General features: G+C 38.4%; 1 protein-coding gene across 7 annotated transcripts in view; it reads left to right on the forward strand.

Moving 5' to 3' along the window:
• pde1cb (phosphodiesterase 1C, calmodulin-dependent b) overlaps positions 1 to 24,288 on the forward strand; it is a 126,134-nt gene that overhangs the window by 40,064 nt on the left and 61,782 nt on the right. For 5 of the 7 annotated variants that reach the window (XM_075483105.1, XM_075483106.1, XM_075483103.1 and 2 more), the window contains exons 2-3: positions 2,480 to 2,530; positions 3,127 to 3,292. In XM_075483105.1, coding sequence (XP_075339220.1) covers positions 2,480 to 2,530; positions 3,127 to 3,292 — 217 coding nt within the window. Of the gene's footprint in view, positions 1 to 2,479; positions 2,531 to 3,126; positions 3,293 to 14,756; positions 15,300 to 21,283; positions 21,311 to 24,288 lie in introns of those variants that run through there. The other 2 variants (XM_075483108.1, XM_075483109.1) reach the window with 2 other exon arrangements.

Below are 24,288 nucleotides of genomic sequence, written 5' to 3' on the forward strand. Positions count from 1 at the left end.
AATATAGCATATAGGCCTACTTTGTTGTTAATTTAAGTAGCTTAGAGCGCAAGTTTACTTTTATTTTCCATTTTTTTTTTCTTCCTCGTCGAATTTCTGTCGTCATCTGGTATAAGTGATACAATTGGCTATGAATCGCGCGCAAAGCAGCATGGGAAGAACCTGACATCATTTGATAGACATTCGTAGCGCCCAATAAACAGCTCTAGGCATTCGTAAACCACGCCTCAAATACGAGAAAATGCACACCTAGTTCCCAGACCACCATCTCATCGAGATTGTGGACGCGTCAGCCAGGCTACCAACTTGGTCTATTTTCAACAATTCATATTGTGATACGACACCAATATCAATTAGATATAGGCTTTGAAAAATTTCTAAATCATAGTATTTTTATTTTTTTTCCATTTTACACCATTATTTTGGAAACAAGGTTGTCTAAAGATTTGTAATTTTTTTTATTAATTTATGAGCTCCATCACATCCTGATTATTCTGGCAGGTCACAAGAATTAGCTGCAGTAAAATGGAAAATGAAGCTTCTCACTGGGAGGCATTGCCTTCATCATGACATTAATGCAATAGAATGACTTTTTTTTGTTCGCAAACTCACCTTCATTTACTGTAAAACTGTCGTGGTTTTGTGAGTACAGCCAATTAAACTGAAAAACCTGCCCATGTCATAACGGCCTACACAAAGAAGCCTGTCTTGTTAAAACCCAGAGCCTGGGAGTTCTGTGATGTTCTTTTCTGATGAGCTCCAGAGTTTATATGCTGCATTGACCACTACAGAAAATCTACAAAAACCTACAGGGATTAATAAATGCCTGATGGTATTTCACTCATACCTCAACCTCTTTGATTACAAATGTTAATAAAGTACATCATTACATCATGTCCATAAATTACAGTTTTATTTACTTTTTTATTCAGGACTATTCATAAAGGCTGTAGAAGCTGTTATATGTTATATGTTTCACCAATTCTGCATTGACTATTCCTTTGCTTGGTAGTGCTTAAATTCATCACGACAATATGTAAGATGTTTGGAGAAGGTACTATGTGGAGGGGTTTCCAAGATTAACACACCCAGAGGTGTTTCTCATATTCTTAAGTTTTAAGTTAAACAAATAAATATATAGTATCTTGTGAAAATGCTCAGGTGCTACAGACTTCCATAACACATGACCGCCAGGGCTAACATCACAGAAACAAGCTCACAGTGAAGCACTTGCCAGGCCCACAGATTTGGGTCTTTGTGTCATGATGCCTCTGCAGAACACACAGTGCTGCTCTTAACAAAATAGACCTATTTTCACCATCACCATGACACAAAATAAGCTGCTGAGGTTCTCCTGATGATAGAAAAGAAAATGTTCTTTTTCAAACTTTGTCTTCTTTGGGGGAAAATTTCAAGGCTTTCAAGTTTTCTCAATAATCTTATATTTCATAGTCAGCATCTAGTGGCCAAAAGAGTAGCTACACCATAAGACACTGAAACACTTAGTTAAATTTTTAGTGGCTGTTCTATATTTTGCTGGGATGTGCAGTATGTGATGGACCATTTCATTTTATCTCAGCATCCAGAGTGTTCCATCAGCAGGCCGCACTTTGTCAAGGGTTTTGTGCTCAGGTGTTCATTTGTCCTTTTCTGTTTCTGACAGCTGTGGGACTGCATGGTTCTTTCATGTTGTCACTCTGGACTAAGTTCAACAAGTCGTCCCTTTAATGCACCTCTGCACACTACTTCAACGGTTGCTGTCATACCTGTGTTGTTATGCTGGTATTTTTATCTTGTCACTGTCCACTCTGGTTTAACACTGCTGTATACTGACTGGGCACTCATATGAACATTGTGCACCCGTTTTACATAGGCTGGATATTCACTCACAAATCCCTACCGAATGTTTGGTGAGTTTTATGTTGATGACTTTACGGCATACTCGTAATTACACACCGAGTTAATGCCTTTATGCATCTTTGTGATGTACCAAGTGTATTTCTGCACACATACATATATACAACAGCTAAATTATTTGCAAAAATGTGAGGGCAAGAGTGACGAGTCACATTTAAATGACTTGATGGGATAAATATAACATTAATTATTGGAACATGTGATTTGCAATAATTAATGTTATATTATTTTGTTCATTTGTGACAATTCTTTGTTAATTAAGGGACAGATAGGACCGATAGATGATTTTTTTAATACCATATTTGCTTTCATTTTGGAAAATGAAAAGATTCATTTTCATATTTCAGAAGCACTTTGTGCATTTGTGATTTTCAACTAATTTAAGTATAAATATAAGCAATAAAGAACAAAACAACAGCAAAGATGCCAGATGCTCATATATTTAATATTTGAAAGCATGGTTTAATGCTGGGTAATTTGATTATGTTACTCACTATAAACAGTTTTATATGCTGGAATTGTTTGATTCTTTGTTTTTTTTTTAACAATTGTTTCCCTCTAGTTGCAAATGAAGATGGAGAGAGTTCCACCAGACCCCAGGCCAATTTTGCACGTAAGTGGAATGAGTAAAACTTTGAGTTTTACTTCATTATTAGCCAGCTCACTTAATTCTGTCATCTCAAATCAATTCACCTTTCAGATGAAAGCATTAAAGGGTCTTTTTAAACTGTCATAATGAAATATTAGCTGCAGGAATTTATGGCCACCATATTAAAAGAGAAATCAAAGGACATTAAAATAAATATCTTACTGGAGGTTTTAAAAATAAATCTCCATTGTCGTAAAAAAAGTTGATTTAAACATGATATATTTACAGTAAGTGATTCTGAAACTGAGGTTTGTGAGCTGATAAAATGAATTTGACCAGATTAAAATGCAAACAACTCAATAGTAGTTTTAAAGGTGTATGACCACTTACAATATTCATCCACATGGGGGCAGCATTACCCAAGCATTAAATGATCCCTCGCACTTGCATTGATTCTGAAAACAGGTTACTTCCTGTGAAGGCGCAGCTACTATTTCTGTGTATTAGACTATTGAACTACCACCTGTCAAATAAACAACAGCGTGTATCAAGACACTGTATAGAATAACTACATACCATGACTTTTGTTGATCTATTATCATTGTTGTTTGTTTTTGAAGGCTCAAAGTCCCAGAGCGCTTTGTGGAATGCCATCACGGCAGGGATGGGGATCAAAGGCAAAGAGCAGAAGGCCCCCCTGAATGACCCACGGAGTCCTGAGGAGATTCTGGCCGATGATCTTCCTGCAGCAGATGAACCAGATGCCACAGAGAAAACTGCCATCAGGTTTGCTGCCTCAGTGATAATGCCAAACAGTAGCTGCTGCTTATTGTTTGCTTATCATCATGAAGTGAATCAAGTGACGGGTTGCAATGAGACATCAGCTGTTTCCATCTCATATTCTCACAGTGAAAGAATTTGTGATCTGTCAATTTACCTTTTCAGTAGAAGCATTCAGTACAGGGTGGAAACAAATCAGTGTGTACAACTATACACCAATCTGTATTTTCTATTTGCTTTGTATTCTTGGATAAGCGTTAGCGTGATTTTCCAGTTTGCAAGATTTAATGTTGATCCTTTGATTGCTGTCTGTGAACAAAATAGTATTCTGTCTGACATTTAGCTTTCTATATTCGCTCTCGCACATGGTGGTAATTGCTATATATGGCTACTAACCTCAAGGGACTTGGTCATGATTGATTCCACCTTGATAAAGGGGACTTCAAACCAGCATTAGCATAACCATGTTGTCTTTCAACGCCAGATTCCAATTAACCTTGATGGCTCCAGAGGATGTTACAAATGCCACTGGAGGGAGAAATTGAGCATTTGTCAGAGGATACCAAAAATATGCCCAGCGCACCATAACAGAGTTATATTGTGTTCAGAAATGTGTTTTCTGTTTATTTCTATAGAGGTTCCCAATTTATGGTACGCTTGATATGAGAATTTGGAAATCCCATCTTACTTTTGTTTGTCCATTTAGATTTGTCTTCTTCCTCTTTGGTTCTTCTCAACGCTATCTATCTCAGATAACAGTGTTGTTGTCCTTGGCCATAGTCAATCCCCAGAGCATAGATCCCTTTTTTTCCAGACTTGGGTGGTGACAAGTAGAAAGTGATTTTCCTCTTGGCTGGACACAGCCTATTTCTTTATTTAAAGGCTATAGAGTGACGTTTGAAAGGAAAACACAGCAAGGGCAAGACAGCGAAAGGCAACCTCCTCAAAGGAAATGGTTCATTTGTCCATAAAGATATTTACTTTTTTCAGTGTCATATATAGTTTGATCAGGATAGCAAAGCAACTATACAAAAATCAGTGCAGATATCTTCAATTTTTACTTTTTTGCAATCATTTGTCTGATAAAATAATAATTACAACAAAATAATGTTTTCTATTCTCACTCCTCAAATGATGGTCATCTTTTTGTCAGGGGGAATCCTACAAAAGCCAGGGGATGTCTTCAGTCACACCAGCAGTGGTTAATAGAGGGCAAATCCACTGGGTTTGCAGATCTACAATTGAATGAATGATAAATGGCAAGATTATGGTACAGGGTGATTAAACCAGCAGTAATCCATAAAATGATGTAACCACAGTGTCACCTTTGCGGCTTGAGCTCGCCGTTATCCTCCAGTCAGTGATAATTAGATTTGATTGGTGAATGGAGGATGATCACATGACTTGTAACAGGCGAAATGGGGGTTAAACCAAAGGAAGAATTGACTCTCATACACAGGAACAGAAAGAATGTTTCCAGCTTTTTGTGTCCTTGACTTTTTTTCAGTTCGACGTCTGCCTGGTACTTCAGATTTGCCACTAAAATGTTCTGCTGTTCGTACAAAATGAAGTGCACGCTTAGTCACACGGGGAGGCACTAAAATACAATATGGAGACATTACTGTTTAAACACACGCTGACTCGTCTGTGTGGTCGGTGTCACACTTTTGCTGCTTCTCATTGGGGATGCCTGATGCATTTAAAAGCACTGCCTTGCATCTGAATGCGTTGTATTGTGCTGTCGTGCAGATGGTGAAGCTTGTAAAGGTTTTTGATGAAGATTGCATCAAGCTTACTGTTTAGTGGCTATTATACCCAAAGTCAGCAAGTTGTTGTTTCTTTATGTACCTAGTTGTTACTGAAACAAGTATCTTCCATAACAATAAAACCACTTACAGGGGAAATAAAGAACAATGAACTTCTTATTAAATCACCCTGCAGCCCAGTGGTCCCTGCCAATATCCAGTGCCAAACATGATAGACTCTTGTGGTGTATGAGGGATGGTCGCCTTCAAACCGCCGATGTGTAGATGGTACAGGAAGAACTCTGCTGACACAGACTTGGTCGAACACATAAACCTTTTACTGCCACCCAGGTCCGTATCAGAATTACAGAATGATGCATCAAATCTGGAGAGATGTTCAAAGTGGGTGCTTTTTCCCTTAAGTAAGATAAAATCTTCCCCTATCTGCCCCCGTCCACAGGAACATAGCCAGAAGAGAAGGTATAGGCTACATATCTGCTGCTTCTAACTTTTTCTTTATCTGTGTGTGAGTATAGTCAAATTTACTGCAGAGTTGACACAGGGTCTTAATGGCCACCTTTTCAGTCACCATTTCTGACATGTTAGGCCATCTGACACAAAAGTAGAGCTGTATTAATCTACACCTTTGTCTGACCGTTTTTACGAAAATGTTTAAAAATTGGAACTTTAGAATAGTCGACCATGCACTTGCAAATTATATGGATACACTTGTCCAGTTTTGAGAGGCTTGATTTCATGATTTTGGTCGGATTAGTTTCCTGAATTTGAAAAGTTCGGTTTTAATCAGACTAACACAATAATTATTTTTTTGTTTTCCCTAAAAAATATGTTTAAAGCCAAGTGGTTTTAATGTTGTGGTTATCTTTCTTATATAAGGGAAATTAAATCAAGCTGTTTTTTCTTTTCTTTGAATTACTTCAGCCTTATCATCAGATTTGCATATCATTAGATTCCAGGTTAATGAACTAAATGTACTACTGATGGCAGAACCTCTGGTATGTAACAATGTTTTGATTGCATTTTGGTTTTATTGGAAACCAATTCTGCAGTTGCATCATTAGCATGTCTTGCATTGACATTCATTGATAAATAAATTAGACCTAAGAAGAAAATTAAACCAGAGATAATGACTTATGGAAACTAATTCACAAAAGAGACCATCAAAAATGAATCTAGCTATAAAAATTAAACATTAAACAATAATCATGTTTAATAGAGCTAAGATTTTGAAACGGTATAGTAATACAGAGGTCAGGAGGAACTTAAATGGTGACTGGTTTCTTGTAAGAAAAGCCACTTTTGTCAGCGTTGTCTCACTTTTGATAACTTTTTGTCTCAGACACAGATGCACTCAAAACTCAAAACTATTGCACGAATAGACCAGAATCACCAAAATCAATGCTGCCACATGGAAATGCAATATATGCTCATGTGCAGCTGAAACTCACTCTCCTCTGTGGTCTGCAGAGAGATTTATCTGATGGTTAATTGGATGCTGTGTGCTGCTGTGAACTGTGCAGTTGATTAAGGCTGCTGTCTCCATTGTGGCAGCCCACAGTCTCTGAAGCTGACCCCTCCTTTGGCAGTAGCAGCGGGTTCACAGACCCCCACCAACATCCCCTGTGAGGCAACAAGCTCCATCACTAGCCTCACTAGCCCGTTAATGAGCCTCCACTGGCCAGAGTGACTGCAAGCAGACAGGAAAATGGCAGAACCATTGATCTAAATGATTAAGGCATGACCTCACAGTTATGACATTAAGCTGTCTGTATGGCACACGACACCACAAATTTTTAGATATAATTTTAAACAGTATGACACTCTGTATTTGTCTGTCAGAATGGTCTGTGTTCTTAACTGCTGGAAGCAAAACAAAACAAAGGATGATAGAATGAGCTGTGCAGAATTATAGTACAAAATCACCACCGACAGCCTTTTTCTTTACTTTATTATCCAAATATGGATCAATAGAAGCATTATATTTTAAATATATATTTTTTTTAGATATCTACAAGTCTAAAGATAAGTGCAAGGTAAACATTTGTCAGTGTCTTCGTTTAAATAACATGCTTGATATATTTTTGTCCCAATAAAGATAAAACAAAGGCCAAATTATGTAAAATATCGTCATTAACCAATATATGTTGTTTTTTAGATAAAGGTTGAAAAGGTTTTTTGCACTGACGTCTCCCGTTATAAGATCAGCCAGTTTTCTCGAATGGCATTCACTAACAGGCTGAGCATACATTAGGGCGATTTCTTTGAATCTGCCCTCCCCTTGCTTCATTTCCCATGACCTTATTCTGTAATAGTGTATTCACTTTGCTCACATAACAGCTTTTAAATACACTATGTGGGTTCCGTGTAGATTATAATCCACTTGCCCATCACATAAGTACTCCTCTCTTTGCAGGCTTTGCCTCTGCTTTGAACATATCCCATTGTTGGATTAATATGATAATAGGATCAGAACAGATATGGACTAGAAGGCATGTAGGTGGGAAGCAAAGTATTTAGTCTGCACATGATAAATTTGTCGTTATGTTTCTTACTTTGAGCTTTTTTGTTCCAGCCAGTGCAGCTGTAGTTCCTGGGCCTTGACCTTCGATGGAATAACACTGTCTATCATAGACTTCTATTTGTGAAGTCATAACTGTAATTTGCCGGTAACAAGCATGCAAGTTTTAACTAAAGTAAACTACAGGACGTTAAAACAGGAAGGAGACTGAGTTAAGTGTGGAGAGAAACTGCTGCTTGCTTACAGGGGGAGTCAAAACAGGTGGGATGAAGCCTATAGTGGAAAATCACCGGACACAGGGAGATAGGGAGGAGTTTTTTTTCAATTAATCAGAGTGATCTATGTCATTGACCAACTGAGGTTCATTCAACATCTCGGTATTGGCTAAAAAAGACATAGACGAGAAAGACCAGTGTTCGCCGAAGCTCCAGATGTTCCCGAAGGCTGATTGTCTGCTTGGCGAACAAGGCTCTTTAAGCAGATTTAAAAAATGATGTATATTCTGTTGGTAATTATAGGGAGAATTTATGGTATGAGATAAAACTTTTGTTTATGATATATGGCTCCAATAAGTTGTTTGTTTGTGTCTTACAACACTTAGTTTGTAAGAATAAAAAATAGCGTCATTAAAAAGAATGAGGAATCAAAATTAAAAAAATTAAATAAAATAGTGGCTCAGACACTAAAGAATTAAATAGTGCAGTAACGTTGAGCAGGAAGGACTCAGGTGGTAGTGTGATGGTGTGTTCTTGTGGAAGATACTGAGCCCCATCTTGGCCTCTTGTGCTCATGTGTGTATGATTGTTTGTATGATAGAGAAAAAGCACTGCATGTATACAAAAAGGGGAAACTGTTGGAATGTGTGTGTGAATGACTGAATGAGAGACACGTAGTCAAAGCACTTTATTGAACCTAGCTAATGTTAAAAGGCATCAAATGTGTGGGTGATTTGGTTAAACATATTTTCATGCCATGAGGGAGTTTAAGTCATAGTTTTGATATTGACAATGACTCACTGAGTTCTGACAAAATGAAACAAAAAAACAGTAAGTATTACGCATAACCTTTTCATTTGGATTATGCAGTGTGTGTTTCGCAGCATGAAGTTCCTCCGAATGGATTTTATTTGTTTGTGATGTCATTAATGTACCTAGTTACTCCTGTTGTTGGCTGGGTGTATTAGTCTATATTTAATAAGCTTGCAGAACCTACTGTTCTACCTCTAAGTGGAATAAGATACTGATGGCATACCAGGGGTTAGCAAGGAAAATTGAGTATTTAGCAAACTGAAATAGGTTAAAACGTATGTTAATGGATAAATTACGCAGCCAGACGTGTGGCTGCAATTGGCGATAAATGTTGCTCTGAGGATGACTGTATGTCAACAGTTACATCAGCCATAAACAAGCACAAGCTGACCTTATAGTATGTCAACCCTCTGCATCTGTGAGGTTACAGCAAGGACAACAAGAGATGGTGCTAGCAACAATACCAGTAGATATGAGGCTGCAGTTGATATGTACTAAGGCTAGAACAACAGCCCTGTAACATTGACTCTTAATACAGTAGAGAAACAAAATATCCAGTCGCAATAGAAAAAATCCTCCTGACATACACTGCAGGAAGTTGACAAACATTTCCCTCAAAACCGCAAATTCTGTGAGCATCATCCTATGGGGGCCATGAATATCTCTCAAAATTGTCTTGTCCATTGCGTTGCTTTTGGTTGTTTCAGTCCAAGTGGAGGACAGAGCTGGCGCCCTACAGGTAAGTTTTTGCTGCATACATACAGTATCAATCAAGGAAAAAAGAATCATCCTCTAATCAAACTCCCAACTCTGGCTGCAGTAACAATTTGGAACATTTTGACCACAGTTGTAAGAGAGGGCTTATGTCCATGATCCCACTCAAGATTAACCTCAATCTTCTCTTTAGATGCTGCATCACCTTTGACCTGTTAGGATCTGTCTTGGGGACTAAGTAATAGGACGCTTCTTCAAATAAGTACAGCTTTATGGCCTCTCAATTTCTCCCACCCATCTTTTTATCTCCACTTCTTCCAATGCACAAAGAGAAATGAAGTATAGATGGGGGGAATCATATTTTGTGATAGATGATCTCCACCAAAATGTGGTCATTACTGCAAAGGCGCTTGCTATTTTGATGCATAGCTATCCTTATCGACCGGCCTGGAAATTCAAATGAGATTTGAATTTTTCATGTACCTCCAAATGGCTGGGGCTGTTAATGTCTTGATTTCGATATGTGAGCTTTGAGGGAGCTCGAGCACAGTGACAAGAATACCTCAGCACAGTGTAATTTCCAGCAGGACCTTCTGTCATAGTCATACAAATAATTCATTTTCACATGACTTGATTCATTGGGGTCTTTTTTTTGTTAACACTTGTACTAGTAATTAATCAGGAAATTACTCATTTTGATTTTCATTACCTGAAGGACACAATTAGTTTAAGCTCTTGTGTTGGTTCATCAGTCTAGAAATTAACAATGATGTTTGCTATCAGTGTAAACGCTGTTCTTCTCTTGAAGACAATCACTTATGCAGACATAATGTTAACCTTTCGCCACGGCCACGGCCACTGCCAAGGCAAAGCGCATAGCTTATAAGACTTTTTTCTTTCTTCTCTTCCTGTGGACTCTTTTTATCCTGTATTTATGACGCATTTTGGGTTGTTCTTGTGCGGATGTGTTTCTATAAGGATAACCTCCTCAGCCTGTTAATTGCTTTCAATTTTACAGTCAGATTACTTGGCAATAAGGAAATGTATGAAAATGAGCGGCAAGAAAATGCCTCTGCAAATTTCTAATATTTAATCACATGTCCGGCATTGCTGTAATGTTCTTTCCTTCCAGTCCAGTTGTACAATAACAGTCATGCTACAGTGCTTTTTTGAAATTTCATTTTAAAAGGTGTCCATTTATAAGTTAGTAATTGAATTAAATCATTTTCCGAGATTTCTGCAGGTGCAAAGGCTGAAGGCCACATCCCTTTCAATGACGCTGCATTGTTTGATCTTGATATTTCATGCATCAATTTTTTTTTTAAATGTGGACAGCTATGAATATTTCATTTAACCCGTCTAGTGATTGTAATAGTATTCAAATTATTCAAAACTACGTGACACTTATCGAGCTCCCAGTAGCAATAAAACTTGACTTCCTTTTGTCAACTCATTATGTCTTGTCCTGCTGGCATTGATTAAGCTCCTAGAAAATGATTTCAGTTCATTAAAATCGCATCATGAAGAACAAGACTCACTGTGGGGATGTGTGTGTCTTAGAGAGGTGGATACACCAAGGTTAGATTGACATGAGAATGCACACCGTGAGCTGAATATTTAGTTTATGAATGCAGAGACACACACCTACGTGAGATAAAGACCAGAAAGGGGGACAGTGCAGCCAAAGAGTTTCTCACAGTGAACTGAAGTGAAACAGGTGTAGACAGATGTCAACCTGCCCCATGACTATACAGTAGCTAATAAAGAGTTTCCGTATGCCAGTGTTTGACAAACCTTGTTCCTGACCAGTTCTTGAAGTTAGCTTCTTTTTACAAGCATTCTTAGGTTTGTTATGTATTTGGATCTATGTTTTACTGATGTGTCAACTAGCATATAAAAACACCAAACCAAAACACCATATAAAGATATTAAAAAGGATGAAACATGGTTTTCACTGGAGATGATATTTACAGTCCCAGTATACAATATTTAAACCTTAAAAAGGCTGTAAAATAGCTACTTGTTGTGTGAAGATATAGCTGTGTGAGCCTCGTTCTGCTTATAGGCTCTTTGTTTGTTTTGTTTAGGGGACATGAGTATGATTGAGCTAGCAAATCTCCACTGAATCACCCACTGTCTTCAGTTTAAAGTGTTCTCCCCAAAAGAGAGATACAATCTGAGTTAATATAGGACAGTGTTTCCCTAGTTATAAAGATCCACAAGCTATTTCAAACAGGCTTTACCTCTGTTTTGGCTTGGTTCGTTATGAAATTAGATTCTGTTACTTCTTTACTGTGACATGCAGTAGTTTTATAAGGTTGCTCTATACACATTCACAATATCAATGTGAAAAAAGAAAAAGGAAAATAAATACTGATGATTTCATGCTGTTTTTGTTCATTTAGTGCCAATTCAGGAAGTAGAGTTCTATCCGGTGAGTCGGAAAAGCAAGGGTGAGGAGGTCAGAGTGGAGGATGGGCGTGTAGGTATGATTTCTAACACTGCCTGTCCCTAATGGAAACTAGTTTGTAAAGAGGTGTCACCTGACCACCAGGGTTGAAATATTTTATGAAATGTCGAAATGGGGTTGGGGGTGAGGAGCTTTGTGATTTACCCAAGCGTGATATTAGAAATGCAAGTCTGGCCCTTTTAACCAAACAAACCACCTGGAAATCAGTAGAATATTGCCAAGTTTTAGTGAATATAATTGCAAACAGACCTCCTGCCTCTACAGACATACAGTGCCTGTATGTTTTTTAGACAGAACGCAGTCTGGTTAAAACTGTACTTTATTCTAACCTAATGAAAAAACATTGTTTTTTGCATCTGAAATTAACACAGGAGTTTAGAGTGCATTTTGTAAAACTATATAATCGAGTTTAGCGTGACAGCTGAATGGTCGGCATCTCTGTTTTCTCAGTATGAGGGTGTCCAGGCCCACATGTCTACCCCTGTGATATCTTGATTTACTGAGCACATATGGAGGAAGAAGGCATTAGCTTTCTAAATAGTTCTAAATAGTTACACTTGGATTGGATGGAAAAGAAGACAGTTATAGATATTGTAACAAGTGGTGCATGCTTTCAAGCAGTATTTCCAAGAGAGCCTTCATTTTGTCTACCCTTAACATGCATCATGTGAGAGTAGTGGATTCTGGTTTCAGAAAGGTATAAAGAATTTCAGGGGATTGTACTCTTGCATGGAAGATGTTTTTGTCTTCCCTGTAATGTCAATGTTTTGGTATCAACGATAATTTGAATGCATAATTTATCCAGTTCGAGGATTTGCAGAAATGTCTAGAAAAGATTTTTCGTGGTGAAGTCAGTTGATCTTTATTCATTATTCCTTGCTCCAACAACTGTAGACTTCCAGCTAAGGCTTAATTTTGTGTTTACATTCCTTTACCATTTCTGTATTATCACTTTCTGACCAACATTAACTTTGCTTCGTGACGCACCTACATAAACACATGACATGATACATAAGCTTACTGTACTGGAAAGCCGTTGCCCTTTTAAAATATTTGTTTCCACTTATTGGCAAAAATGAATACATAAACCACCTCTTTAGTAGCTCTCAAATGGCAAACAGAGGTGACTCAGCCCCACATTGGTGTGTACTAACAAACATCAAGTCGGCAGAGTCAGCTGAGTGACAACAGCGTTGTTGCTTAGAGTTGCATAGTCCGTGACGGCGGCTTGCCTCTACACAGTAATAGCCCGTAACAGCAGCAGATCAGCTTCATCCTGTCACACATGAAAATCCTGTCAATCTGTAACAAAGACACATCCATCCTGGCTTGAAAAGGCATATGTGCAAAGACCTCAAGTGATACAAACAGAAAACATTTGACATTGTTGTTGTAGTTTCCCTTCAAGGTTACCTGCCATTACTTTAGATCTCCTGGGACCAGCATACCTCCACCGAAAGGGAAGAGAAAAGTTATAAAGAAATCTTAGAAAACAGGCAGACAGGAAGAGAAAAAAATTGAGAGACAGAGAGAGAAAGTGACATGGATGAGTACTCCTTTGAGAACATAAGCAGGCTCATGGCACTCAGACAAACCTTTCTCCTCCCTCCTCATGGAGGACACATCTCTGTAGATGAAAGCAGGAACCTCTTTGAGGTGGCGCCCTGGCATTATCCCTGCATCCTGCATCAAGTAATTGAAAAACCTGAGAGTATGGTACGGGGCTAGGAGTGGGTGGGTTGAGTCACCCTTACAAGTTTTTGACTTAAAAAAAAAAAGACAAGACAGCTCAATGACGTAGATGCTCAAAAGCATTCAATCACTTGTATGGAATATACACAGCATACTATATATTGCATACTATGCTTAATCTTTGTGTGATTTTTAGAGTTTCTTACAAGGCAGAGTGATGGAGAACATGGCAATTCAGGTAAATCTTGAAAAAAATATTTTAAAATACAATGCCCAGAGTACCCAGTACTTTACATACTGCAAATGAAGCTGATGTAGTGGGTAGAAAATATATGTAAAAATCTGTCATGATTGCTGCAAGTGTCAGAAAAATTCCCCTAAATATGAAACTTAGTCAGTGACTTCTGCACTATCTTACCTTAGATGAAAAGACATTTCTCCACACATTTGCTTGTAAAACATCATATTTGGATACCAGGATGTGTTGTGTGTAAGAGAAACCAAGAATTGTATTTTACGCATTAAAGCGCTTGTATTTGTAAGGATTGAATATAGGCCGGTCCCAAATACACTCAGTGGATCAAAGTAATCTCTGTCAAATCAGTGTCACTGCTCTCTGCATGCTGTTTAATCCCCCTTGGCATGACAACGTTTTATCCACGTTTCAGATTAATAGACAAGAGATACAGACTGAAAAATATCACATTAACAGCAAATGTTTTTATGACTTTGAATATTCACCTAAACTTCTGAAAAGTCTTGCTTTTGTTCATGATTTTTACTTTATATGTTGAAAATGGACTCTAAAATTGTCCTTAGGAGTGAGTGTTAGCGTGTGTGTGGTCGCTTGTCTCGTTTGTCTCAGGGTGCACCCTGCCTCTCGCCCCTGACCGCTGGGATAGGCTCCAGCCCCCCCGCGACCCGACTGACGGATTCAGCGGGTATAGAAAATGGATGGATGGATGGATGTTGAAAATGAAAGAGGAAACTGAGTGAAGAAAAAAAAAACACTGTATTTGTTAGAGTCTTTCACGTTTTAAGTGTTTTTCTTAACTAGAAAATTTGTTTATGTAATACTGGGCACTCTCATCTTCATCGTTTCTCCTCCTTAAAGTCTCGCCCTCTTGTCCCTCTGTATCCCCATTCATTTTCCTCCCTCACCCCCTGCGGTTTCCCACTGGATGAAACAGAACATGGTTTCTCATTATCGGTCAGACTCCTCCCTCCCTTTGACGGGTGCTGTTTCTCCTCCCCTCCCTCTTGTGTGGAGAGCTCGGCAGTGAGCGTTAATCCTGGATTGCGCTGCCCTGCCGTCTGCATCCCGTTGTTGCTGGGAGAGCATGGCACGGCTCCAGGACCCCTGTGCTCACACAGGAGAGAAGTGAACGAGTAACAGAGAGAGAAAGAAACAAGAGAGGGAGAAAGGAAAGAGGTGCAGTTGGACTGTTTCACGACTGTCACAGCTGCTTGAGCACTGCACCGCACAGAGAGTTGCTGAGTTTGACTCACACACACTCTCTCACACTACAAGAGAGAAAAGGGAAGGATGGCAGGCGGTTTGTCGCAGCTGTGGGTGCAAATGTGAATGAGGAAACCTCTGTGATATTCTGGGTTTCACCACGTCGAAACCTTCTCTCCTCTGTGTTGCGTCCAACTAGGGATTAAACTTTTTCAAAAAAAAAAATTTGCCATCTGTTGTTGTCTCATCTGGAACTCTTTCTGACATGGAGTCCCCCACTAAAGAGATCGAGGAGTTTGAAAGTACGGCCCTGAAGTACCTCCAGCCGGAACAGATAGAGAAGATTTGGCTCAGGCTCCGGGGATTGTGAGTATAACTACTTTACTCTTTTCAACAAGTGTGTGACGTAATGATATGTTTGTGAGGGAGTATGTTTTATACTCAAGCTTTTGATCTATGCTTTTAGAATTCATTTTCATATAATCTGCAGTAGTCTGATAACAGATACAGAAAGGGTCATTGTTGTCATGCTGAATTTGTTGAAGTTTCTGTTGCATCGTGTACATGTCAGTGTATAGGAGAGAGGAGGGAACACTGTTAGATTACCTGATAAAAATTTAACTAATGTCTAAATATGTGACAAGAACTCATAAAGATGCTGGAACTGCTCCAGCTAAAATATTTCTAAATGGCTTGTTTCCTTCAATTGTGATTCCAAATGAAAAGGAAAGCCCACCATGGTTGAAGAGTGCTAACACTTTAGCACAGATAATTTATTGATTCAAGTAAATTCAAGTCTTTAAACTCCTGCACACAATTTATATGTTATTTTCCTTTATACAGTATGTGTACTTCTTCCTTATATTTGATCAGATATGCAGCTGTTTTTTTTTCCATAACTAATACAAAAACCTCCATGAGTGTCACATTTCTCGTTTCTGCTTTAGAGATACTCTTTTTAAGGGAACCATTTACACTTTTCTAAACTTCCACAAAAAGGCTGTCATATTTTTACACAAGTCCTCAAACGAGATGAACAGAACCACAACAACACAAATGAGACTACGAGACTATGAGATTACTTCTGGTCATTTATGTATTTCCAAATGATCACACAAAACCATCATTCCTTCCAGTCTGCAGTTTGCTGAAGATCATACATACAACCAAGGGTTCTGTTTGTTAAATCTTCTGTGGACCAATAAGGCTAAACAGTCTGAACATCCGTCTCTGAACTGAGCTCATAGAGAAAGTTGTCTCTTGTAGCAAGACGTGACTGTAAGTCATTCAGCCAAAGAATGATTAAAGCAGAAAAAAAGTGACTGTCTTCGAATGACCAAGTCAGAATTCTAACCTCAATCCAATAGAAGGGTTATGGAAGGGCCTTAACAGTTGAAGGTGCTCTGTGTGAGCTAAATTTCCTCCTCAACATTTCCAGAAACATATAGTTGCAGTAAGTGACTGTCACATGGCAGTCACATGAGAAATAAGTTTCTCTTATTTAGCCGCTCACTCATTTGTAATCGCGGATCATTTCCTGAATAAATACATAATCGAGTATATTATTTTTCTGTCATTTGTTTAATTGAGTTCCCTTTGTCCACTTTTAGGATTGATGTAAATGTTTTTGGTCAAATTCATTCTGAAACTTTGAAAAAATCTAAATTAAAAAAATTCCAAGCATTCCTGTAATACCTGAGAACATTCAATGACCAATCAACAGTGTTAACCTTTCTCCTGACACATGTAAGTTGAAGTGTGAATTCTCTCATGATCCATTTTCCATTTTCATCATTCTTACTCAGCAGGGGGAGGAGTCCGCACTGTTGCTAGGAGGGTTGGATTATGGTAGAAAATTCTTTAATGTTGTTATGGGAGGGTCTGAATGAAATGCAGCTTCCTTCTTCACCACAGATGACAACCCAGTGAATTAACATGGGCAGAACTGACATGATTTTCATTTTTGCATTGCTCCCCTTATTTCATATGACTTCCATACTATGATGTATATTTTAATGTTGTAGAATTTTGCTCATTCTTTGATTAGCCTATGTTTGTCTCTGTCTTTTCCACCATCATCCACTGCCACATTTTGTTTCCTCGGATAATTTCATTGTCTCTTCAATTTGGTCACCATAATAAGAATCTGTCTTTTTGGATAATTGATGGATAGTGAGTCAGATGACTGTTACGGGAGCTCAGCCTTTTTCTGATTTATTTATTTATTTTCAAATAAGAGATATTCTTTAGTTTGCTGGCTTCTGTTGCATGTCAGAGAGCACATCAGTCCTTAATTTCACAAAGAGCCTCTGTGTTAAAGGAGGCAGACCCCACACATGTTGACACTCTGCACGTTGTTGTGTGTTCAACAGGGAGACTTCAGCATTATGCAGTGTGTCTGAGTGTTGAGATGGGAGAAAGTTTATCTGCACATGTGATAATGTAGATGATAGAGGTTGGATGTGTGTTTGAAGAGTGTATATGATGGCTTGGTTATGTGCTGCCAGCTTAACCTTGGAGATTTGTTTGGCAGCTGTATGATTTGTGCGCGAGTGTGGCGATCACAGCACAATCTCTGGCATAGTGTGCTCCAGAGAGTACACCAATCATCCATGGACAGGTAGAGCATTTAATTTGGAGAGTTCTCTCTTTGCTCAACCTTGAAGTGAAGGAGTCTGGTGGCATTGTTCATGAACAATGTGTTTGTCTTTCATTACTTCTCATAAAAATATTCCCATTCACAGCTTCTTTCCATAATGGAATTTGATCATCTGTTCACAACAGAGAGTGTGCTTAAGGGTAGGGCATTGTGGATATTTTACAACCCTGTCTGATGGATAAAGGACTTACTTAGTTAAATGAAAATAGAGTCAACAGTTGTGGAAAGTTATGTACAATGCAAGTACATCAGCTGAACTGAACTATATTCAAGAACAAGTTTGAGAGTCTTTTATCTGACTGATTTTATTCATTGCCACTTTTTTGCATCTAAAAACAATAAGTAAGTGATGATGTGAGATTTTCGGTTGTAGATTTTTTATTTACAACAAATAATTCATAATCAGTGTTTACAGAGCATACAGGGTTGCTACACAGAGTTGTTAAGTATGGAAAGGAATGGAATTTATTTTCAGTATTTTCTAAGTCTGGATAAAGATAAAGACTATTTTTCCCTATTCTGTTTTCTAAAAGGCTAAAAGATATTTCTAAAGATTGAATTGATCTGAAAACCAGATTCCTTTAACATAAATTATTCCCAGTATATAAACTGGATGAAGTCATTTAATATTTATTTAGATTGTCTGTTTTAAAGCATTGACTTTGGTCATTTTGCCATCATCGTATTGGTTTTTGACACTGCATGTTTTGAGTTTCTGAGAATCCAGGGGGACCATAGGAATCTGTGGGACAGGTTGTTGAACAAGTTGCCCACCAATTGTAAAGTTTAGGTTCAGTCAAGACATTCGCACTCTACCACATGTCAGTTTGAAATGTTGTGCATTTAAGACATACAAGAGGTACTTTATAAGCTTAATGTACTTATAATTTACTGTCTGTTAGCAAGTTGTCATTTACAATTAAAACCAGCCCTAAAGCATACCTAACTTCACGGTCTATTTTACATGAAATGGGGTCATATTTTTCCAAAATGAACCTCATGTTGTGTTTCAAAAGACCTGAAACTAGTGATTAAAATCATAAACTCGGTAAGAAAATAGGTGACTTGAATGGACAGCTCCCTGCTGTCGCTCCACTGTGTGCTGGAGGTCTTTGTTTGAAGTCAACAAAACCCCATCTTCCGGAAAAAAACAGAGATGCCACCCTTAGTTTCTCAATATCAGATCCCCTCATCTCCCTGGCTACGCTTTGAGATCCTGTCCATTAAAAAATCAGATACAGGATCGGTGACAAAGGGCAGCCCTGGCGAAGTCCGACATGCAATGTAAACAAGTTCAATCTAGTGCCAAGAATGCGGAGACATCACTTGCTTTGGTTATAGAAAGACCGAATAGCTTGCAAAAGCAACCTAGGGTGGGACCTGTCTTCCCTTTTAGGCGTCAAAGGGTTCGCCAGAACATCCTTGAAGCCAACCGAAAGTCATTCTCAATGTCCTCACGGATTTCCTCAAATTCCTGCATTTTAGCTTCAGCGACCACCAACGCTGCGGCCCCTTTTAGCCACTCGATACCTGTTAGCAGCTTCAGGTGACCTGGGTTGGAGGACCTGTTGAGTAAACATCAGGTTATTTGGATTATAGATTACATAGCATGAAATAGTGAATACATTAGAAAATTCTATTTGTTTAATAAACACAGCAATCGAGATGCAGTCTGTGACAGTAAATCTGTTAAGTTATACAGTTGTTTACCCAAGTTGTTCCCTTTTTTTTACAGCCAACTTTAGTTATTTTGGTTATATATGATATTGAAAATAAAAAGGGCCATACCTGTTGCAAAATTAAAAAGGTGAGTTAAAATTACCCCAGGTATATACTCACACAGCTTATTTAAATACATTTCCTTGAATGCCTTTACTTGAAGGACGTAGTCAATGCAGATATTCACTTGTAATGGAATGACTACACTATGGTATTAGACTTTTTACTTGAGTAAAGGACCTCAATATTTCTCCCACAACATTTCAAGAAAACAATGTTAATGTTAGTCCTCTTGCCAGTCATTTGAAAAGTAAATACTACTCACTTCAAGGTTATATTATCCTTATGATGTACGATTTAACAGTAACCCTTGTACTGTATGATGATTCGTGGAATTCTCTGAGCCATTTCAACCAGTGTCCTCACTGTACCATGGACACTGAATGCAAGGAGAAGATCTCTATCGATGACCCCAAAGCAAGCTCAGTAAAGGAGCAAAAGATTGGACAAAGATTAGGTGGGGAGGAGAGCAGTGAAGAAGGTATTAATACCTCTGTTTCTCTGTTACGTTCCAGTTTCCCAACACTCACCTACTATTCGTACACTAATCTTAAAATTCATCCTTCCTTCCCCTTTGTTTTCTGTCTCCAAATAAGACAACCATCTGACTGCGACACTTCATCTAGTTTTAATTTGAATTGCTTGATGGGCCGCAGATGATTGATTTATTCTCCTTTTTCACCACAGGGGAGCTCTTAACATTTCTCTATGGGGGATAACCTCCTTGAGCTTGCAGTTTTTACTCTGTACTTTAAAAGGTTGATACAGAAAATGACTGAGAAACAAATCAAGTTAAGTGCTGTGAATTCTACCTGACTTGAATTTAAATCCCCGTCTCCAGTCCGTAGAACAGTCGTGGATACAACCCCCTCAACTCCCCAATCCCCCACCCACTTCCTCCTCACTTTGCTGATATGAGTACCTTAAATACGCACGTAAGGGTGTATGTAGGAACTAAGCTTTTAGAGCTACACTGTTATCACTTCGTGGATGTGTGGGCGTGTTTTAGGCCAAATGTTAGGGTAAGTGATAGTACTTTAGGTGTGTTAATGGGATTGTGTAGGTTTCAGTGTGTGAGCATGTGTTTAGTGGTAAAGTCAGTTTGATGTCACAAGGTGGAGTGCTGTGTATGCTAGTGTGTGCATATGTTATTTGCATATCATCATGCCTCTTTTAAACCCCTCACCTGCATGACTGAATGTAAGCATTTGTCTTTTTAGAATTCACTGTGTTTGAATTCAACTTAGTAATATGACAACTGTGGCATGGGAGGAAACAGACCATTTAAATGTTCTTATGTATTTACAAATAACTGCTTTAATTTCAAACTGGTAATCCAGCAGCACCCTCTTTTACATATCTCTCTAATCTTATCCTAAATCTCTCTCTTTTTGTGAGGTTTTCTTGTGAAATTTTGCTAGATTGTTCTTTTAATCTCAGTAAAAGCCTAAATTGCACGTTAAGGTGTAGGTTTGTGAGATTTTGATTGTTTGCTCTATTCATGCCTCAAAGCCACAAGTTGTGCTCATTTGCAAAGCTTTCATCAAATAGGCAAGCCGTGATGTTGATGATGGAATTCTAATTTAGTTAGAAAGTTTACTGGTTTATTCTGACACTGCTTTTGTTCTTCAATCATGCAAAATAAGAAATGAGGCAAGAAATTGCCTCAGTCAAACAGCTTTTATTTTTTTCACCATGAGAAAAGGGCAGACTTTCTGTGCTGAAGTTAAACTACAGGACAGGAGCACTTTTCTTGGCAATGATTTGTTCCTTCAGGGTAAAGTAAAACAAAGTTTGTCAGTAAAACAAATGCTCTTTTCATGCTTTAGTCTGAATTAGTTAATATAGGTGGTTCGTGCATGACCCTGATGTTTGTTTGTCAGTATCCTCACATGTTTGTTTTCTCTGACAGGCGCAAATACAAGAAGACGTCCCAGAGGTAAGACTTGCTGCTGGGACTCTGGACCTCCTCCTTTTCCACCTTTTTCCTCTCATTTCTCCTTCCTGTTCATACCCAAGCCTCATCTTCTGTCCTTGTCCTTGATTCTTGATATTCTACCTTTGCTACATCACTGGACCTCTTGGACCTCCTGCAGTTTTGTTTTCTTTCATCATTATTCACAGCTACTTTCCGTGCAAAGCCCTTTGAATGTCTGCAATTTCAATAAAAATAGACTATTGTCATCAACTCTACCCATCCAATGCCATTCTTGAGATCCACATATCATATCTGCAAAAAGTAAAACATGCCGTCACACTCATTTGAATTCGAAAATACTCATTTCACTCTCCCTTTTTGTCTAATGTTTTGATTCAAGGGTCAGCCTTGTTGTCGTTACCAGATAAATAGCACCATAATGAATAGAAATGTTGGTGAAACAGCTTACTGTAAACAACATACAGCACAGGAAAGCCTGACAAATAACTCCAGTGAACATGTTATCGTCCTTAATTATGAAACTTTCATTTGTTTTGTTCTGTCGGAGATACTCTGGGGAAATCAGGTCCCTGTTAAGTGGGACTTGGAATTAATTTATTGACAAGGGTGAAAGCAGGAATTAATTAATGCCATTGAACATAGTCATGTGTAAAGGAACAATATCTTTCAGTTTGACGTATCAGTACATGATTTTAAAAAATCACTTGGTTTTTACAAGGTCTTAAAATGAGGTAAATACAACCTCATTTTAACAACTACAAATGACATATTACACTGTGTTTTTATAATCACTGTTTGTTGTTATTATTATTGTTATTATCCATTTAGTAACAACTAAGCTGTGATGCAGAAGCAGTGTGTTGAAGCCCAAGTTCTTATCTTGATTCATGATCTTGTCGAACCACCTCTAGTAGCAATAACATGAGGTAATTGTTTTCTGCATGGTATTATCACTCCTTTCTTTCATTGTTATGGAGGAATTTTGGGTGACAGTTGACCGTCACCAAAAACTGAATTAAGTTTATCATTTTATTTTCAAAACTTGCAAAATACTTTTGTGTTTAGAAGTTTAAGACCTCTGGCAGAAATTTTGAGGCGATGCTTAACTTGGAGGTGTCCAGCTAAATTTGAAGTTTCAGCCTCATTATGGTTAGTATAACGTGTTAGTTTGTCCCCTGGCACTGTCCCACTTTGCATCAAAAGGTTGCCTCTTGGTTTCCATGAGGTTTTCGATAACAATTATGTTCTTTGTTGCAAAGAAATATATTCAACCAAGGCACCAAAGGAAATACCTATTAGTAAGATTTTGAATTTTGTTTTCTTTGTCTTGCAGGTATTTACCTGCAAAAAACTACAGAAAGTCACCAGTCGTATTACTAATATGCTTTATTCTTAACACTAGAGACTGTTGAATCCTAACATACACGACTCCTTTTTGCACAAGCTAAATCAATGTTCCATGTAAAGAATACATTGGCACAAATAGGAAAACTGTTACAACTCCACAAAATGGAGAACACAACACAAAACTTGTTGATGAGGCACATCTGTAAAATCTGTTTCAAGGCATTTTCGTACAAACTATGGGATTGTCGTACAGTTATGGTAACTGAACTGAATGCTCCTCATGCTACTTATTGACACAGTGTGCGATCGTTCAGAGCGCTATAGAAGCAGCTGTTGGGAACTCATTCGCTTTCCCTGTCACTGTCTCTCTATGTCTCTCGCTCTCTCTGCTGGGTGGATGAGTTCCTGTGTGGAGGAGCCGTGTGATTGACAACTCCATATGTGTCTGTGTAATTATGGCCGGGCTAATTGGCAGAGAGGAACACTGGGACATTGTCATTACTGACACACCAGGACAACCCCTCACACATGCAAATGGAGGGAGAGATGGCCCTCTTCACAGAGGGAGGCATGGAGCAATGGGAGAGGAGTATTAGTCAGAGTGTATACTTGTGTTTGTGTAGAGAGGGGGTTAAAAGGGATGGAAGAAAGGCTGTAAAACAGAAAGATAGTCCGTGTGGGATTGTATATTCTACGTGGAACTGGTGGTGGTAATAGGACATAGTTTGTTTTTAATCTAAGTTATCACTTTTTTATGGTTCACATGGTCTCTCTTGTGTTTTGCTCTTCTTTTTCAACTATTGACAGGTTGTTAAGCTCCACCTCCCTTAGTTACTGTTGCTATGACTGTCAGGCTCACCCACCAAGCACAACATATATGCAGTTGACAATGAGAACAGTGGTAGATTACCATTTGAATTTTCTTTGCAATTTTCTGAGAAGTCAGTTTGAGTCAGGTAGGAAATAAAATAAAATAATTTTCTGTTTTTTACACACTAATTTTATTCCTCTGCTTTTATTGGCTGCACCTGGGCTGCTGGGTTAGCCAACATTAGATCTTTGAATCCTTTGAATATGCTGCTTTTGGCTTGATTGGTTCAAATTAAGTCTGCAGTGGAAATTGAATGACACTCCTCTAAGGAGATGAATAAAGTGAGACTGGAAATGTTCAAACTTGTCTTTTTGTGCTTTTATTCAGACATGGACCGAATAAGAGGGTATCCTGTTACCATTTAGGCTTGACAGTGAGAGGAAATGCAGATAGAGAAGTTGTTTATACTGCCCTGTGATAGCCCTATGTCAAGCCATAGTTTCAGACAGTGCATTAGCTAAAGATACAATACATTAACTGGAGTCAGAGGGAGATACAGAGTAACTCTCTGAGGGGAGTGAAAGTGAACAAACTGTTTACTTGACCTCACAGCTTCACAGAATATGACACACATGAATTCGAAGACTAAACTGTCTTCAAGTGCTTATTTTTCCAGACATAGTTGACTTCTGAAAACCGCATGATGTGGTGGAAGCACATTTACTTCAATAGCAGCAAATATCGCCCTTGTAGTGGTGAGAACACCACCGCCTAAACCTAACCAAAGAGTGAAAACAAAATACGAACGCACGATAAGTTT

This window comes from Odontesthes bonariensis, chromosome 14 (assembly GCF_027942865.1).
Source record: "Odontesthes bonariensis isolate fOdoBon6 chromosome 14, fOdoBon6.hap1, whole genome shotgun sequence".
NCBI classification, from domain to species: Eukaryota; Metazoa; Chordata; class Actinopteri; order Atheriniformes; family Atherinopsidae; genus Odontesthes; species Odontesthes bonariensis.